The sequence below is a fragment of the Ovis canadensis genome, chromosome 1 (assembly GCF_042477335.2).
Source record: "Ovis canadensis isolate MfBH-ARS-UI-01 breed Bighorn chromosome 1, ARS-UI_OviCan_v2, whole genome shotgun sequence".
NCBI classification, from domain to species: domain Eukaryota; kingdom Metazoa; phylum Chordata; class Mammalia; order Artiodactyla; family Bovidae; genus Ovis; species Ovis canadensis.
The window spans coordinates 69,685,665-69,705,552 of record NC_091245.1 but is presented as its reverse complement, the minus strand read 5'-3'; the positions used below and the strand labels follow the sequence as shown (position 1 = coordinate 69,705,552).

The 19,888-nt window shown below is 41.1% G+C and overlaps 1 protein-coding gene across 2 annotated transcripts in view; it reads left to right on the top strand.

Moving 5' to 3' along the window:
- Window positions 1-19,888, top strand: part of TGFBR3 (transforming growth factor beta receptor 3) — a 199,785-nt gene that overhangs the window by 114,094 nt on the left and 65,803 nt on the right. For both annotated transcript variants that reach the window (XM_069597758.1, XM_069597749.1), the window contains exon 4: window positions 9,715-9,852. In XM_069597758.1, the coding sequence (XP_069453859.1) occupies window positions 9,715-9,852 (138 nt within the window). The remainder of the gene's footprint in view (window positions 1-9,714; window positions 9,853-19,888) is intronic.

The window sequence follows — 19,888 nt, the reverse complement described above, 5'->3', positions numbered from 1 at the left end:
CTCTAGTGTAAACACTTTAAACTGCATTTGCTCTATTGTGCATTAGCCTGTTCTGACATAGTTCATTGCCTGAATTAAAAGCATTTAAAATTCTGTGCCTCTAAGAGACACTAGAACAAATGGTCAAAAAATAATGCTTTTTCAGGAAAAATACTCCCAAGGCACAGATAACATGTTTTCTCACCTTTGACGTCTGAGTTATTTGTTCTCCCTTTCTCAAGGATGGGTCATGTAATGTTGAAGCTAAAGTTCCTCTAAAACATTTCCATTTAAAATTATGACCTGGCTGGATGAAACCAGAATACCCTTAGGGGGCTGGTACTGTGACTTTCAGGAGTTGTTTTGCTAGAGCTTTCAAAGGAAACCAGACTTCAAAGTTCCCAAGACTTTCCTACAGTGGCCAGAATTTAGTTTCCTTAGAGAATGCTTTGGTCTAATCCATATATCAACTGGGAGGCCCTGGAGCTCAAGGAATGATTGGCTCTCACCTCTGTCTGCTAATTCTGATTGTAGAAACCCAGAGGAGGGTATATCTCTGCAGATTTCCAGAGCCTTAGCATTCTCGTGGCCCTCTCCACTTTCTGGGTATATAACTTTACATGTGGCATGTCTGAGATACATTTGATTGACTTGGATTTGAAAGGCAACCAACACCATCTTGACTGCCATAATGCATTCGTTCATGAGAATGGTGAGCATTATTAAAGCTTTTGTAGAGGAGATAGAAGGAGATAGTATTCATAAAAATACTTGTTGACCCATCCCTGTGAATTTCACTGACCTCTCAGCTTGTACTGGCCTTCTGTTGTCTTGCTCACAACTTAATCCTCTTCCTTTCTTTTCTATCTTTCCTTTCCAGAAGCAAAATAATTCCTGCTTCTTACTCCTTTAGAGCATTCCCATCACCCTCTCTGCCCTATGGCCACACCCAAGATTAAGAATGAGGTGGGAATCAAAAGACATAGATTGGCTGGGTGGATGAGAAACATGTTCATGTATGCACTTCCGCTTACCACATTACTTAACCCTCCAAATTGTATATAATTATTTTATATTCTTAGGTTAATCATGCTTCCATTATGGCTTGCAACTATAATTACCTTCGATTTTTGTCTGGCTATTGATTATGAAGACTGATAAACACCTTTTACTATTGTGAAAAAAAAAGAATGAGATGGGAAGGTAGGGAGAAGGAAAGAGACAGACATTCCATTCTGTTCTTATGAATAGGCTATGAATATTTTTAAGAATAAAACAAGTTCATTCTATTCTTAGCACTGCCACTTTCTAGCCATATGTCTTTGGCTAGAAATTATCTAGCCAAAATTATCTCTAAGCACAAGTTTCTTCATCTTTAAAATGGGAATAACTCTATAATTAGGCAAAATAACTCTTGATAAGAGTAGCAAATCTTAACCCAGTAGATGAACTGATGAATCTGCTTACTGTCTTTGAGAGATGATACTAATGCCTCTCACTACTATTCCTGTTAACATGGCAACCAAGTGTAGTGATTTTGAACATCTGTATCTGAGTAATTACTCCTCTCTAGATTTCTCTTTTGTGTTAGAAAGGAAACACTGTATGCCCATTCAGAATTCCTTACCAGCTTCAGGTTGATGTACTAGTCCAGGGAAGTCCAAATGCCATCCTTTAACATTTAGAGCATCAAATTAAATTTAATCACTACCTGCACACTGAGTGGTACATTTGCTAACTTTAAGAGGGTGTGTAAGCAGCAATCTTTATTGAGATTCATAACTGCAGTTTGCAGATGGAAATGATTGATCCAGTACTCACATCATGTCGACATTGGGTTCTTGCTATGCCTGCCTTTTAAGTTGGCTTCTACTGGTCACTCCATGATTCTCTTTATTGTACAAGTCTGTTTATCACAGTAATGACAAGCTATCCTGACATCCTGTGATTATAGACATATACATGTCAAAGGAATGGCTTACTAAACAGGTAGCACAAACAATTTTGAGCCCATTGTAAAAAGCAGACATTGAGAGGAAATAAATGAACACAGTACATATTACAGGAAGCTTTGGTTGTATATTAGTGTTAGATACAATAATAAAGTGTTTGGAATCGATCTATTTATTAAGTATGACAAGGAATATGAAAAAATTAAAGCAAATATTTTTTCATGTTAATCACTTTGCCAGTATTAAGTTCCTTCAGTTTTTCTAGAAGTTTAACTGTTCTAATACACTTCACTTGCCTGAATGAAAATCACTTAACTTTTGGTCAAAGTTTTGTCTTTGTTATCTATCCCTGAGAAAGAGAACATGCTCCAGGGTTTTCTTCATGTTTCATGTATTTGTATTTGCATAACTGTAAAAAATAATAAGTAAAATCATTCTGTTTTCTTGGCTTTCGCTGTTTGCCTAGTGTGATTCCCCTCTATGGCATAGGTGGTACTCTGCCCTGTCCTGTACACACAACAGAGGAGGATAATCAGGGTGTTTATTCTCACAAAGCCTAGGCATGGCCTCGAAATTCTGTCCAGCACACATTCCAGGCAGCCCCCACCATTTGTTTTGGGAGCATGAGTTGGTGTCTGTTTGCTTTTCTTGACTGTGTTTTAAAGTTCAATAGAACTTGATAGTGAAATTAATGTCCTCCTTATTGATGCATTGCCCCTACCACGGCACTTTCTGTCCAGGAAAATCCAACCATTTGACTCTGTAACCATTACTTGAGTCACATTTCATGAATAGCTGTCATTGGTGCGTCCTTTTACTCATCTTTCAGAAACCATGTTGCCTGCTCACTAGATATCTAGCCCTGTGCTAGCCCCAATGATGCAGAAATGAGTGTGACTTAGTTTCTGCCCTTAAAGAGTGCCCTGAGGGTTTCACAGTGTAAGGCGGGGAGTCAGTGCCTTGCAGAGTAGAAACTGAAGCGTGGTCTGTGGGCATGGCCCTGAACCCGGCTCTGTCTGTGGGGCAGGGAGGGTTTCACTGCAGGCTGCATTTTGAGCTGGTGTACTTGTTGGTCCAGGGGCTGGCTGGAGGGTGCTGCAGGCGAGAATCCTGAAAGACTGTGGTGTGTTAGTGACAGAGACTGTTCCATTTTCAGATGGCAGATGCTTAGTGCTCAAGGGCAATGGGAAAGCGACTGTCCGTGTTCCCAGCCTTGCTGTCAGCCCCATCCATTTCTCAGGACACCTGGAGTCTCCCCTTTCTCAGCCTCTTTTTCCTATAGTGATGGCAGTGGGCCACTCTGGGAGGCAGGGCCGGGGTCCCTAGAATCCCCTTGCAACTCTCCCAGCCAAGACTCCTTTAGAGGGTCATGACCTGTAGCTTCAGAAATATTCCTCTATTTATACGAGCCCTTGTCTCTCAACCCCCAATGCAAATTTAGTTCCGAGTATTTTTCCAGGACATTCAAAATATAGACAGGCAGACTTATTTCTGCATTATATTTCAGACTTTCGTTTGAGGGCCTTTCTTCCTTATTTTGTGGTTTTATTAGATTATTTTCACAGTCTCCTGGGGAATCCTGAATCCTGTCCTTGTTGAGGGGGAGGAGAACTTAGTTTTGGGATTGACTGGCTGTGTCCCTCTCATCATGTTAAGTGTCTCAAGACAAAACCATTGGGAAGGAGCATGATGTCATTTGTCATAGAGGTGAAGTCAAAAGAACTCAAAACCTTAATGCCAGTGAGGCAAAGGTGAATGATCAATTGACTTCTTAGGATAGGGTGGAGACAGTAGGGGTCAAAATTCCTTGAATTTAACATTTAACTGATTGATGATCTAGAAATTCAGAGAAATATAAAAATAAAATCATAAGGAAATTTTTTTTAAAGTTCCAGATCCAATCCTTCAAGAATATTTTAAGGGAATCTTTTTATACCAGTTCCCAGATGGCAAAAGACAAGCAATGGTAAATAAAATGTCAGCTGTAGGGGTTCCTCAGATTGGAATACCCTTTAAAACACGGCAGAGAACTAACTGCTGTTCCCCACTCCCAGCAACTGGTTGCATATTTCAAGTGCATCTGAGTCAGATTTGAGTTCCTAAAAGGCCCATTGCCCAAATGTAAGGGAAATTCGAGTTCAGCTGTGGTTACCCTGGTGTCCTGAAGTAGGTTGAGTCCGGCTGTGTAAATTATGAGTGCTATGGGAATCAGATGTAGGATGTTTTCAGTTACTGCCAGCGCCGTTGCTAAGTGGTTGTCTGCTTACTTCTGAAGAGGGCATGGACATGGCTATACAAACACCCGGGTGGGAGTTTATGGGTCTTGTTTATAGACACAGTGCTGGAGTGCTTCTCTTATCTGTCTTCGTGTAAACTGATTATTGGCTCATCCATTTCAGACCAGTATTTGGTCTGATTTTAGAGAACAGAAGTCCCTCTGGTTGTGTTTTGGATGACTTCACTGTTTCATGGGTCCATAGGGGCCCTTACTAAAATCAGAAATGTTGACATGGAACTTCACTGACACGTTAGCAAAATTAGACAACTGTTAGACTTTTGTATCAGTTTCTTCGCTTGCTTTGCTTTTGTTTGTTTTAACAAACCCCAAGAGGAGGGGATATAACTAATAAGAAACTTTTGAAATCACTGTGGTAGAAATAATCTTGCATCTCTGCCATGAATCCTGGAAAATCCAAAACAGTTTTCATATGGCATCTTTCCATCAAGAGAGTGGTGTTCTTTTCTGTAAGAAAGTACATAATTCATTTAGATAAAGTGATTTACAGGGTTTGCTACAATGTATGGTTTTTGCTTATCACAGATAATCTGTGGAGAACCGAGTCTTCACCCAAACAAGGTCCAAAGAAAACCCTTCCTGTTGTTTTCTGGTGATAACGTGGCAAGGACACGCTTCCTAAATGGGAGACAGGAAGTTTATCTTCCCACTCGGAGGCTTTATGCTCCTGAGAGTTGGCCTTGACTTTGGTCAGAACTGTGTTCAGATTCCCCAGAAGAGTACTCAAAAAAGATTTACTTTGAATTTCTTTGTAAAATAGAACTACATTAATTACATCTAATAGTTTGTTGAAGTGCACAGATAGCCTCCTAAGACCTCATGTCAACAGGTGTCATGGAGCAGATTGGACCAAACAGTTTTCCTGTGTTTTCAGTAGTGTGTGAGCAACGTCTGCATCAGAGGTGTGACAGATCAGATTCACTGGTATTTTCTCATGACATTCAGAAGACTGAATATTCAGCACCATTTAAGGCAAACCTGATTAGTGCTGGAACTCTTGGACAGGGTTTTTTGGGTTGCTGTGTGATCAAGTATGGTTTCAAGAAGTCACTGAAATTCCAGAAGCTGCATGTGAACATTTTTTAGTTCTGCATGTGTACTAAGTCATTTCAGTCATGTCTGACTCTGTGTGACCCTATGGGCTGTAGCCCTCCAGGCTCCTCTGTCCATGGGATTCTCCAGGCAAGGATACTGGAGTGGGTTGCCATGACCTTCTCCAGGGGATCTTCCTGACCCAAGGATTGAACCCCTGTCTCTTATGTCTTCTGCACTGGCAGGCGAGTTCTTTACTGCTAGCACCACCTGGGAAGCCTCTTTTAGTTCTGAGTTGTCATCTATTATGTTCTTTCCCTGAGGGGATGATATTTTAGAAATAGAGGTATAATTTCTAGTTTGATTAGAGAGACTAATGTTGTTTCTGTTTCTGTGATTAGAATTTTCCTGCTCTTCTAGAGTATACTCTTTAACATGGGTTAATGGTTACTTCACCTGGAGTTCACGGGCCCTGCAATGGATGTATTTCCCTGACACGGTCAGAAAGTTTTGTGTGTCTGTGGGGTATTTTGGTGTGTGTGTGTGGTGGAGGGTGTGTGTGGGGGGGGAATTCATAACTTGCATTAAGCTCTCAAGAGCTCTATAACTCCCAGAGGTTAAGAAAGAAGCCACTACTACAGAGATTGTCACTGTTCCCTCATTTGAGATGCAGCCCCTTTAAGTTTACCTCCATTTGCCTTCACCACCACATGGCCTCTGGGTTCAGTTTGTTATTCCTTGTACACACACACACACACACACACACACACACACACACACACATACACACAGACACGCACACATGTGAAACCTGTGGACTAAGAGATGACCCTTATTTTTATGTGTAAATTTGACGTAGGGTTGAGAGTCAACTCTCTAAACTTTTGTTTGGATGTCCAAGTTGGAAATTATTGGATATACTGCTGTTTCTTTGCTGCAGCCTGTCTCACCTCTGATCTTCTGACTGTAATCCCTGGACAGTTCACACAGCAGGGAAAAAGCTTTAGCACAACGCTCTTATCTTTGTAACTATAGTCTATCCTGATCTATAGTTGATTCTAAAGAGGATTTTCTTTTTCTTCTCCTTTTTGCCCCTTCTTCTTTTCAGTCTGAGAGAAATTAGGCACCTTAGCCAGGAATTCTTTAAGAGCTATTCTCGGTATGTTCTCCCCACATTTCTGGGAGCTTTTTTACCTTCATTCTTTGTTGGTTGTTTTTGGTTGTCCTCTATCTTCCCTTCAGCATGATTTATTCAAGTGGAGGAAGGTTGCTGAGGGGTTAGGTGAGCAGGTGCTTAGGGGGACTCTCTGTTGCTGCCAACTGATCTTTTTAAAAAGTATTGAGTATTTTTCTTTTAATTTCCCAATTGTAGTGTCAATTCTTCTTTGCCAAATGGTTTTTGGGGCTTTGCCTGGGCCCCATGTGCCAGAGTCGGGGATTCATCTTGGCCAGACACTGCCACATATTGAAGAGGGAACCGATTCCAGGAAAGCTCAGAGAGCCATGGCTCCTAGAAATCTCTCCTTGATGGTGTGAGCCAGGCCTCGACACTTTGGACCATCTGGAAAATTTTGGACTCGAGCACCAGTATCTGTCTCATACATATTTTTCTTTTCATTTCCTAAGTTTCCCCCCCCCCCCACTAAATTCTTGTTCATTGGAGATATATATTTATTACTGTTTTATCTGTAAGCTCCAAGGAGAATCGTCTGCCTGAGGACTGCAACTATTCTTTGTGCTCAGTAAACAGTTTTGTAATGAATAAATCTGGAAACTTTCACATATTAGTAGTGACAGAGTGTTTCTTTGCAATTGTCAGGTACTCTTAGGCAAGGAATGATTTCATCTCTCCTTCCCCACTCTCCATAGTGTGTGCTTTCTGTAGTGGGTGTCTCTCTCTCTAGTTAGTGTAGCAATATGAATCTCTGCCCCTGCTCTGTTTCTGCTGCCTCTCCTGTTTATAGGGGTGATCAGTCTGACTGTTTCCAAACGTGGACATATCTCCAAAATTCTGTGAAGTTGATTCTGTACAATCAGAAAACATGTTATTTTGCTGTAGCTGTACCTGACATCACTGTTCATTAGTACTCTGCTTTTAATACTATGCTTATGCCAATACTCGGAGAAGGCAATGACACCCTACTCCAGTACTCTTGCCTGGAAAATCCCATGGACAGAGAAAAGCTCGGTAGGCTGCAATCCATGGGGTCACTAAGAGTTGGGCACGACTGAGCAACTTCACTTTCACTCTTCACTTTCATGCATTGGAGAAGGAAATGGCAACCCACTCCAGTATTCTTGCCTGGAGAATCCCAGAGACAGAGGAACCTAATGGGCTGCCATCTATGGGGTCGCACAGAGTTGGACATGACTGAAGCGACTTAGCAGCAGCAGCAGCAGCATGCCAATACTAAACTGACCCTAGCAGTGTTGCTGAAATAGCTCATGATAGAGTCTTGCTTCTATGTTTTTTCACTTTTCTGGAAGTTAGTTAGCTAAATACTTTTGAGTCTATTCAGATTAAAAAACCTTTTTAGGTAACATAAATTGATGAATTTACTGTGGTAAATCAGTCATTAAAAATTATCTACTCTATATTAAGCACAGTATTAAATGTAAGACATATGTTTGCCTACTGGGTATTTGCAGTCTGTTTTGAAAATCAAGACACATATTCTCAGTAGTAAATGAACCAGATGGTATTATATACCATAATGCAAATTATTCATAGAATAAGATACTTTTTGGCCTTGAAAAGCAGAGAATTAAACATCCAATTGGCATTTATCGAGTGCCTACCCTGTGCTAAGGCATGGAGACTGATAATTTAGTGTCTTATTATCGGTGCCCCGAGGATACACTATAATAAGTGACACTGGTGTCCTAGGCAGTTCTGCAATGAAAGGCAGAGATACACTGAGTTCAGAGCGGTCCAGCAGTCATTGGGAAGATATCGAGTAAAGTAATCCAGCTTTGAGAGCTCTATGCCTAATGATGGTACAGATTCAGATCATAGATGTAGCCCATTTAATCTTCATAAGGATTATGGCTGAGACGTAAAATTATTTCCAGTGTATCTCTCAGTCTGTGTCTTTCAAGTTAAAGTTCACTTTTGTTTTTTGCCTAATCACTTGAGGGTGCTTTTTGGTGAGTTCAGCTTGTTTGCATGTGTGTGTACTCCAGTATTCTTGCCTGGAGAATCCCATGGGCAGAGGAGCCTGGTGGGCTACAGTCCATGGGGTTACAAAGAGACACAACTAAAGTGACTTAACATGCATGCACGCACTCACACTAAGTCGTTTTAGCCGTGTCTGACTCTTTGAGATCCTATGGACTATAGCCCACCAGGCTTCTCTGTCCATGGGATTCTCCAGGCAAGAATACTGGAGTCAGTTGCCTTGCCCTCCTCTAGGGGATCTCCCTGACCCAGGGCTTGAACCTGCATCTCTTACGTCTCCTGCATCGGCAGGCGGGTTCTTTACCACTAGCACCACCTCAGTTTATTTAAATACAAGTAGTTCCTGGGTCTTGCCTCGCCCCTCTGGACAGAAAGCCAGTGGAGACATACTTATATGAAAGTGTCTGTTCAGTATTTATCCATCCTTTTGCTTTTCCATGTTCATGTTGACTGACCTTGACTGATGTGCTCTGGGAGGGTGTTGTTGAACCCTCTGTGTCCAGATCCCCTCACAGGTGCTTTTGGGTGATGCTAATTATGACAATGTAACCTTACAGTAGTCCTTGATCTGCTATCAAAACTGGCCACAGTTTTCCTATCCAAACTCATGGTTTTCTTCTCTGTTTTTTCTTTTTTGGGGTTGGAACTGTATACGGTCAATTTTTATTCTGTGTGTTCTCTGTGCCTCATTTGTTTGGAAAACCCCTTCGAGCTAATAGCTGGGATGATGAAAGCACTGGCAGCTCCCTTTGGCAGCCCCTCTCCCTTAGCTTTCGGTGCTTTTCTTTGGCAGAACTCACTTGACTTTATAGAGAGAGATTGGAGCTTACCTGGAAGAGAACAAAGTCATTTCTTTGACAATTCAGAGGAATGACCTGCCCCCAGGTGATTCTGTTCTCCACTTTTAAATTTAGTCATTTGATTTGAAGGATAAGGCAGCCCTGAGGGAAGGTAACTTTTATTTTGCCTTTGCCAACTCTGAAAAAAAAAAAAAAGTGTTTTGTTTACTTGTATTCTGTTTTTACTGGGAGTTGATTCATGTTTTGGTTGAAATTAGTATGGATTGAACCGTACGATATAGTTGTTTTTTATAGTTAAAAAAGGTCAAATATTGGCAGAATCATCCAGTTCAGCCTAATAAATCTTATCTGTAGAATCTGAACTAGCTTTTAGCTTGTTTCTGTTAATGGTGAGCTGTGAAACAGTATGCCATGTGCTGCGCTTAGTGGTTTTGATGGAAAGCTAGTGCTAAGACTTCTCTTTCTATTTCTTCCTAGGTCACTCTGCACCTGAATCCCATCTCCTCAGTCCACATTCACCACAAGCCTGTTGTGTTCCTGCTCAATTCCCCCCAGCCTCTGGTTTGGCATCTGAAGACAGAGAGACTGGCAGTTGGGGTCTCCAGACTTTTCTTGGTAAGTGCTTAAAACCCTCCCAACGTGATCCTTGAGCATGAGGATATAATGACCCTAAAACTTTCAAGGCTTTTAAAAAGGCTTATTTCATTGAAATGTTAATAATAGCAGAGTCCACAGTGTATTAAAGTTGGATTTTGCTCTTAGTGATATTTGGGTGGCATTGATAAGCATTCACAGAAAACAAATACCACTCACATATCCTCTTCTATGCATGAAGAGTCTGGTCTTGCTTGCATGTTTGAGCAGGATCTGTAGTCATACTCTGTGTGGCCTTGGCTTTGGTCTCAGTCTCCCCTTCTTTCCTCCCCATAGTACCAGGAGATTGTAAATATTGTAAGTGCCATTAGATGTGTGGTCTCCGACCACAAAATAAATACGTACGGACCCATTTTATTCATATATAACACGGGCCTAACTATAGGAGACTGACAGTGCTTTTGAGTATGAAGGGAGCCAGTTTAGTGTAAGTGCTTGTAGGATCTGTTTGTTGAGAAAGTGACACAGTGAGCTCCAAAATGAAAACATTTGTATTTTATAAAAAAGCTGGAACCCAGCTCTTGTGGAAGGATCCAAATATTACCTACTATTTGTAAATCATGTCCTTTTGAGTTTGCCAGAAACATCCAAGCTCGCTAGTTGTGGAGAAATTGACGGGTTGTTTGGATAGAATTTTTGGGGTATGATATCATGTCTGATGATGAGCAACACTGCACAGTGATAACTCACATTGTCTATTGCTGGGGATACATGCTAATGCCCTCAACTGCAGAGCCTCGGACTCCCAAGCCTCTCTTGCCTACAGGCAATCAAAACGAGAAGAGTCCACAGTTAATGGTGTTCGTCTTGCACCATGAATACATTTTGCCTAATTAATGATACTTAATTCAGATCTGTGGTTTCTTATCACTTGTATTTGAAGTGTACTTTTAAAAACTCAGAGGTACCCACTGAATAGAATAAGACTCCATAGATAATACAGTTAAAAAGTAGATAATTAAATGAGTAAAAAGGGAGGAAGGGAAAGCTTTTTATAGAAGAATACCAATGAATAACTATAGAAGGAAGGATGGAATTAGAAAATCATCCATTTGTAACTGTCATAGTAAAAGTTGATTAGGCAAGAGTCATCAATAGATGCTGAATCCAGTGGTGGTGGAGGGTATTTGAGGAACAGTATATTTACATAGTCTTACTAGTTATTATTCTAGCCAAAAATCCATATAACCTGAGTCTAATCATGAGCAAATGCTGAAGAAAACTAAATTGGGTCACGTTCTATAGAGTAACTGGCCTGTCCTTTGCAAAAATGTTAGTTATCGAAGAAAAGTTGAAGAGCCATTCCAAATCGAAGGAGGCTAAAAAGACACCTGTGATCCCTGGGTAAGGAGTGGTACTGTCACCATGAGCAACGTTATGGTGACAACAGGAGGAACTGAAATTGAGCCTGTAGATTAAAGTATCAATGTTGTATTTCATGAATTTTATAACAGTACTTTTCTTATTCAAGAGAATATCCTTCTTAGTAGACATAATACACTAAAGCATTAAGGGTTAAAGGGCCAAATAGTTCAGAGAAAAATTCATATATAGACAGAATATAAAGCAAATATGGCAAGATATTGAAAACTGGTGAATCTAGTTAAAGAGTATACATGAGTTCTTTGTACTGTATTTGCAACTTTGTAAATGTGAACATTTTAAACCCCAAAGTACATTTATAAGATAGGAGTTACTAGTAAGTTATTAACTAGTAATTTTCTGAGAATTTAAACTCTCATTACTTCTAAATTTAAAAGGCCAAAAAGTCAAAATTAGTTGTTATTGGGCTTCCCAGGCGGCTCAGTGGTAAAAAATCCGCCTGCTAGTGCAAGAGACACAAGAGACATAGGTTCAGTTCCTGGGTTGGAAAGATCCCCTGGAGGAGGAAATGGCAACCCACTCCAGTATTCTTGCCTGGAGGATTCCTTGGACAAAGAAGTCCACGGTGTCGCAAAGAATCAGACACAAATGAGCGCACACACGTGCATACACACCTTATTGCTATCAACACATTTATCTAGCGCTTAGTATGTTCCAGATATTGCATAAATGCTCTAATGTTTTCTCTTATTTAATTCTCACAATAACCCCATGATGATGGGGATATTTACAGATGCATTTCCAGATGAGGAACTAAGATTTAGAGAGGTTAAGTAGTGACCCAGATCACTTGGCTAGTTACTGACAGAGTTGAGATTCAAATCCAGAAAGAACTTAACTCTACAAGCACTTATTCTAAATTGGCTCCCTTCATACTCAAAAGCACTGTCAGTCTCCTATAGTTAAAGGCATTTGTGTAACGGTCATTACTATAAAATCCTATACTCATTTTGCCCTTATTGTGCAGAGTTGCGCTGTCCAATTCTGTAGGTACCAACTGTGTATGTCTATTTAAATGAAGTAAAGTCAGAAATACAATTCCTTAAGCACCCTAACCATTTCAGGAGCTCAATTTCGGGAGCTACTACACTGGGCAGGTTATGAGCAAGGACTTTTGCCTACACTGGTTTGAATCTAAGCAGTAACAAGGGGAAAGTATTTAATTTCTCTAAGCTTAACTTTCCTCAGTTGTAATTTGGGAGTGATAATAGTCACTACATCATGAGGTTGTTCTCTTGATTAAATGCAATTACATGTAAAATGTTTAGTATGGGACCTGGCATGGATAATTTCATAAACATTACTACCATTTTTGTTGCTATTTATTATTAGTCATTAGTAAAGACCACTTGGGAAGGATGTTGAATTTACATTTCTAATTATGAAATGTCTAGCTTGGCCAGGGAGGCCTGGCATGCTGCAGTCCTTGGGGTCGCAAAGAGTCAAAACGACTGAGTGGCTGAACAACAACAACAACTAGCTTGGCCGGCCCCAGACTGAAAGGAGTTCCTGTTTCTTTGGGCTCTAGATCCAGATGAAAGTGGGGGTCACATGTATTGTAGTTGCACCCATCGCTTTCTGGATTCTTCCTTCAAACTGCCTCTCTGTGACTTTTAAGGGAAAGTATCTTACTCCTAGTTATTATTTACTTGCTTTAATTCTGTTTAACATCGGTAAGAACTGCTTCTTGGCCATCAGCTTATGACACACTAACAGTGAACCGCAGGAGATGGTTTTAGTAAACAATTCAACATCAGCCCTATCTGGAGTTTATCCCATGTAAGGAGATTGTAGAACAAGTGATGAAACTCAAATTACCAACACATGGGAGGCAGCACTGGGAGAAGTCAAGGATTCAGATTCTGGGGCACCTGAACTCTGCCTTGCTGTCCAACAGGCTTTCTTTAGGGAAAATGGTTTTCTCTATCTGTGCATTTCCTCGTGACCTGAAAGAGATGGTGGAGCATCTGTTGTTCATTCCGGTTCTTAGATCATTAGACAACGAAAGGGTACAAGTTCTCTCACAAGCTGGGCAACTCTCCCTAACAGAGATGGTGCTGAAGGGAAGGAGGCAAGGTGAGCCCTTCCCTTGTTCTCTGTAACTTGAAATGAATGACTTGACAGCCACTGGGGCAGAGGGATCTGGATAGATAATTGCAGGTGTGTTTCCTTTATTCGTTCATTGTAGTTAGAGGTAAGGGATAAGATAACTAAATTATTGTACATAAAGTGTTTCATCCAAACACTTCAGAAGGTCCCTGGAATCTTTGGAAACTGAGGCTTAGCCCTGTCCTTCAGTGTCTTTTCCCAGGTTACCTGGAGAGCTCAAGGGAGCCGAGGAGAGAGGGTAGGTCCCATGATGCTCAGTCTAAGATGTGCATGTCCTTTGCTGATGGATTTGTTTTACTGTCCTAAAGCTGTCTTTACTTTAGAGTTATAATACTTTAAAAGTTTTGTGTGTGTGTGTGTGTGTTTTGTCTGCATTGTGTGACTTGCAAGAGCTTAGTTCCCTGATCAGGGATTGGGGCACCCTCAGCAGTGAAAGCACGGAGTCCTAACCACTGGACTGCTAGAAAATTCCCCAACAGTTATTATTTTTAAGTAGGATTGTGCTGTGCTTAGCTGCTCAGTCGTGTCCGACTCTCTGTGACCCCATGGACTATAGCCCGCCAGGCTCCTCTGTTTATGAGGATTCTTCAGGCAAGAATACTGTAGTGGGTTGCCATGCCCTCCTCCAGGGGATCTTCCCAACCCAGGGATCAAACCCTGGTCTCCCACATTGCAGGTGGATTCTTTACCGTCCACCAGGGAAGCCCAAGAATACTGGAGTGGGTAGTTTATCTCTTCTCCAGGGGATCTTCCTGACCCAGGAATTGAACTGGGGTCTCCTGCATTGCAGGCAGATTCTTTTCCAGCTGAGCTTCAGGGGAAGCCCAGGATTGTGAGAGAAGTTCAAGTAGTGATATTTACTCATCTACAAACAGGGTGACCTTTTAAGTAGTCAAGTCTGCATTATTGTAACTGTCCAATTTACAAAAGGAAACCTTTCATAATTAGTTAGCAGGATCTTGTGTTACACAGACTGTCTCAGATACCTACGAGGGTGACTGAAAACATTATATTTTAATGCCATCTTAAGATGGTATCTGTTTATCTGTTTTCTACTGTCAAATCTTTTCAGTCCTCCTCTTGATTCCACTGTGTAGGCAAGAGGGAGTGTGTCAGGTAGGGAGGAAGTGGGATTGAGTTTCCTCTGCAAGTGCAGTTCTTTTATTTGGTTGTTCTGGTTACCTCAGAAATGGGAGTGGTTGAGAGTGATTATTTCAGGCTGAGTGTCAAGTAGTAGATCTTTGAGTATGTCACTCACACACACACACGCACGCACACACACACACACACACACACACACACACACACACGATCGAGTTGTCACAGACTTATAGGTTTTCTTTTGCAAGGTGTAGGGATATCCCAGAGAAGATTGAGTCGGTTAGAGTTATCCTTCAGTGCAACCTAAAATAAAAATAATCCTACTCTCTCAATCTGTCAAGTTGAAACTACAAGTACAAACTCTCTTAGAAGGATCATCTAAACTTATCTTTATTTATGCAGTTATTTCTGCATCAAAGACAAAATAGTGCAATAAATGTCTGAACTTTTAACCTAAGTTTGCTAAAAATGATTGAGCAGAGTCATAATACTGGATTATCTTTAAAAACATGCTATAATTTGAATAGGCATTTCTCCAAAGAAAAACACAAATGGCCAATAAACATGTGAAAAGATGTTCAATATCATTTGTCATTAGGAAAATGCAAAGATGCGTGATACAGGGTGCTCAGGGCTGGTGCACTGGGATGACCCAGAGGGATGAGATGGGGAGGGAGGTGGGAGGGGAATTCAGAATGGGGAGCACATGTACACCCATGGCAAATTCAAGTCAATGTATGGCAAAACCAATACAATATTGTACAGTAAAATAAATAAACAGAAAAAAAAGAAAACCAATAAATAAATAAATAAATAAAACCACAATGAGAATCTACTTCACGTTCGCTTAGAATGGCTTTAATAAAAATGGCAGATGAATAACAAGTGGTGTTGAAGATTTAGGGGAATTGGAATACCCTTCCTTGGTGGGAAGGTTAAATAGTGCTTTGGAAGACAATTGGGCAAAATATATGTGCATGGAAAAACTTGTCTACAATTGTTCATAACAGCATAATTCGTAATAATAAAAAAGTGAAAACAACCCAAATGTCCATCAGCTGGTGAAGGGTTAAAAAGTGATATATCTATACCCTGAGATATTATTTGACCAAAGGAATGAAGTCTGATACATACGACAATATGGATGAACCTTGAAAACATAAATAAAAGAACTGAAAGTGAAGTTGTTCAGTCGTGTTTGAAACTCTTTGTGACCCCATGGACTGGGGCCTACCAGGCTCCTCTGTCCATGGGATTTTCCAGGCAAGAGTACTGGAGTGGGTTGCCATTTACTTCTCCATAAAAGAAGTCAGACACAAAAATCTACAGTGCATGATTCCATTTATATGAAATGTCCCAAACAGGCAAATCCATAGAGATGGAAAGACAATCAGTAGTTGCCAGAGGCTAGTGGGAGAGGAGGATGGGAAATGGCTACTAACGGTATGGAGTTTCTTTGGGGTGAAAAATGTTCTGAAGTTAGATAATGGTGATTATTACCACAGTTGTGAATATACTTAAAACACTGACTTGTACAGTTTAAAAGGAGGAATATTATGATATCTCAATGAATTATAAGGGTAAATGGTATAATTTTGTTTATGTAATTTATATAATAGAACTATAATAAGGTTGAATTGCATCTTAATAAAGCTGTTAGAAAAAAAAAACTTGCTACAGAATTCTTTTCAAAATGATGTTGTAAAATCAGTGAACCCAACTTTAAAATCATTTTACTTTATTCTGTGAGTTTTATTTAAAAAGAAAAACGAAAAACCTTGCTTTATTTGTATTACAAACCTGAGCATTCTCTCCTGCAAGGTCTGTAGACTTAGAACTCTAGAACAAGCAGACGTTCTCAAATGCCTGGTTTCTAGTAACGTGAAATGTCTAATCCAGGAGTCTTTGCAGCCTTTATTTTGTTTTGTTTTTTATTTATTTATTTTTGGCTGCACTGGGTCTTCATTGCTGCACAGGCTTTCTCTAGTTGTGGCAAGTGGGGGCTCCTCTTTGTTGGGGTGCTTGAGAGAGATAAGCAGCAACTTCTTCCAACCTCATTCACTCTTGGGATAACAGTGCTGTGATTTATTTTTTCCAGCCATTTATCAGTAAAATCAGGAAAGAAATGCCTGTAAATATGTGTGTTTGAACAAAAGTGGTGAGTCAAAGGGGCCCCCTTAAAGGTAGAGTTTCCAGTATTTGGGGCATACTTAACACCAAAATATTATTCATTGTTTGTCTGAAATTCAGATTTAACTAAGTGTCCTGATTTTATCTGTCAGTTCTATCCAGAGGTAACTCAGATTTTTGTTTCTAGTTCACACTGTGGCCTGGATGTCAGGAGGCCCAAGTACTAATCTTCGGTTCCATCACTGACTAATTATACATCAAGCACTACACAAAACCACATAACTACCCAGGTCTCAGTTTCCTCATCTCTAAAGTTAGGAGGTGGCACTAGGCAATCTCTGAAGTTCCTCCCAGTTTTCAAATCTCTCCAAGAATGATAGTATAACTGCTGCATACTAATATTACATCCCAGTTTAACTGGAAACAGAAAATGGTAATCTAAACATTGCCCCTTCAGCAAATCCAAGTAAATATCAGGGCAGGGCAATTGAAATAAATGAGAGAAACCAAATTCTATGCTCTTTGGATTAAAAACAAATAAAAATTTAACCCTAATGAAAAATGTAAATTAATACCAGGACCATGCTTAATATTTAAAACCTAGTTTTGTGTTTCTAACGGGGATCGGGGGTTGGGTAAAGAGGCTAAGGTTGCCAAAATTGGTTTATCCCTGTCACTTAAACGGGGTGGGGGGGGGCACGGGGAACAGGTCCAAATATGTTGGGGCTCTGCCACCAAACCACAGGCAGTTCTCTGGTCTGCGCGGCAGTTTGGATGACTGACAAGGCTCAGTGAAAAACAAGTGCTATTTGTTTTCCTGTGCCCAGTATTTAACTGGAAATCAGAAGGCGAAATTTCCAATCAGTTGTTAAATAGCCCCAGATGTGTGCTTAGCATTACTCTAGGAAGGGACACGCACAGCCTGTAGCACAGCGCATGTCCAGAAATTCCTCTTCTGAATCCAAGTGATGTGTAACTGAGCCCTGAGCATCCAAAAATACCCTCTGAATAGCTCAGACATTCAAGTTTGCTTGTGGAGGAGGGAACTTTTAAAAAATTTTCATATTCTCTACTGTGTTGCAGTTTAAAAACCTGGACATGATTTCTTTTTTTCTTTTTGAATTTCCTCCTTTCTCTTGTTTGGCAGTTCTCCCCACCTTTAGAAAAACATGGTGTTAGCATACTTGGTGTGAGGTTTCCGTAGCTACTTGTTCATTCACCCAACACCCAGTTTTCAGTGCCTGCAGGACACTGGGAACTATGCTGAGTGTGGAGGCTCCAGAGCGAAACGGGGTGGATTGCCTGCCCTCAAGTAAGATGGGAAAGATGGTTATGAGACTGGGAAGTACCACTGGCGGATCCTGAAAACTGGAGAATGTGTGAATCCTCTTATTTCAAGTGCAATTAAGGCAGCTCCCTCTGTGAGGCTGACCCTGGAGCAGCGTGTGGTTGAGGGCTTAGGGGTGCTGACCTAAGCACCAGAAGTGCTTAGCTGGAAGTGTCACCCCTATATATAGGGGTCCAGATATGCCATTTTGAATTTTCCAGTGAGGTCTTTCCCCAAATAAATTCTCTCTTAAAGGCAGATTAAATAGCTAAATGTTTCAAGATTGGTTCTTCCTTTTTCTTTTTTAAAAATATCTCTTGTGGAATGACTCACTGTGTCCTGTGGGATATTCCAAGTGGTTCTGTACCAGGCACTTTTGTTCCAGAGGCTGCTTATCTCCTGGTTTTGTGGCTTGTCCATAAGAGCCTTAATTATAAGGGGCTTGGTCCTTTCATGCGCTGGAGTCGGTCAACTACCATATTTCCTAGGAGTGAGTTTCTGGCCCTTTTGTGGCGAGAGAGCTCTTCCTAAATGTCACGGAGGTAATTAAGAGCATTGGAAAGAGTCCAGTTTCAGCTAGTAATCTTGGTCCAGAAAGAGTTCTTGAAAGACTTCCTAGGATTTACCCTAACTCGTATGAAAGCTGGTGAATGCTGCCAGTGAGTGGCCCCTTGGCCTTCTGAGGTTTGCCTGGGTGTATTCTTCCTGATCAAGACATCCTGTCCTGAAGGCTTCATGCAAACATAGACTTTTCCTGCCTCTGCTGGACTTGCTGTGCCATGTCTGCGTGGGAGAGGGCTAGTGTTTCTTTGTGTAGAATCCCATGGTGTCCTTTAAGGCTTTACTGTTTCAGGCTGATCTGGTAATGTGAGCAATCTGCCCTTCCCAAGCATTGGGCAATTGTATCAAATGTTACATCTCCAGTGCCCTTGGTGAATGCGGTAGGCAGCCTCCGGAGAGCTGTTTGGTAGAAAAAGCAAATATTTTGTTAAGGGAGATTGAAGAATATTTTTTTCATGTCATGAGTTGGGGGAACTCTGTCTCCTGGGAAGTACTAGTGAGGCTGACTTGAAAGCTCATTGGCGTTGCATTGGTCCTCTTATGAATTGCAGACATTGAGGTCCTTGGTAAGCGTTCCCCACAGGAGCTGGTAGTCACTGTTTCTCAAAAGGACCACAGGACACTCTGACTCCTTAGGCAGAGTTGTTGGAGTTATTTGAGGCAGCTAAACATAGGATAAATGGTTTTCCCCAAGACCTAGTTGCAAGAGGTTGTCCTGACTGTGTCTGACTGTACATAACAACAATATTCTCAGATGCTGTGTGAAGCTTCTGAAATAGTGCTACCGGTGCTCGTGGCTGGAAGTTATAGTGGCTGCCACCTTGTACCAAAGCCTTCTGAAAGGGATTGAAACAACTCCCCCTTTTTTTTTTAAAGTCTTTATTGAATTTGTTACAATATTGTTTGGTGTTTTGGCCCAGAAGCATGTGGGATCTTAGCTCCTCAACCAGGGACAGAACCCACACCCCCTACATTGGAAGAGGAAGTCTTAACTGCTAGACCACCAGGGAAGTCCCCCCATCGGTGTTTTGAGCCCTTCTTTCTGTGATATTTTCCCCTTTGTTTGGCGCCTTCGCCATTGTCCCTCAGTCATAGTACAAGGAAGGTGACTCTCCTACGGGACATCATTCAGGTTACAACTTAAAAACTGCTTCTTGACCGCTTTTCCAGCAACATTAAGTCCGTGGGTTCCTCCGCTTGGTCTCTCTCGGTCAACCCCACCAGGATGCCCGGCTCTAATATCTGCATCTGTCCTTAGCCCTCTGGGAATCATTTTTTCATTGACGTTAAATGAAGTTCAGTTCAGCCTTCCCAGCTTTGGCACAGGAGGTCTCCTTAGTCTTCTCCAGAGACTGTGAACCTTACACTGGAAAACTATGCAGCCTG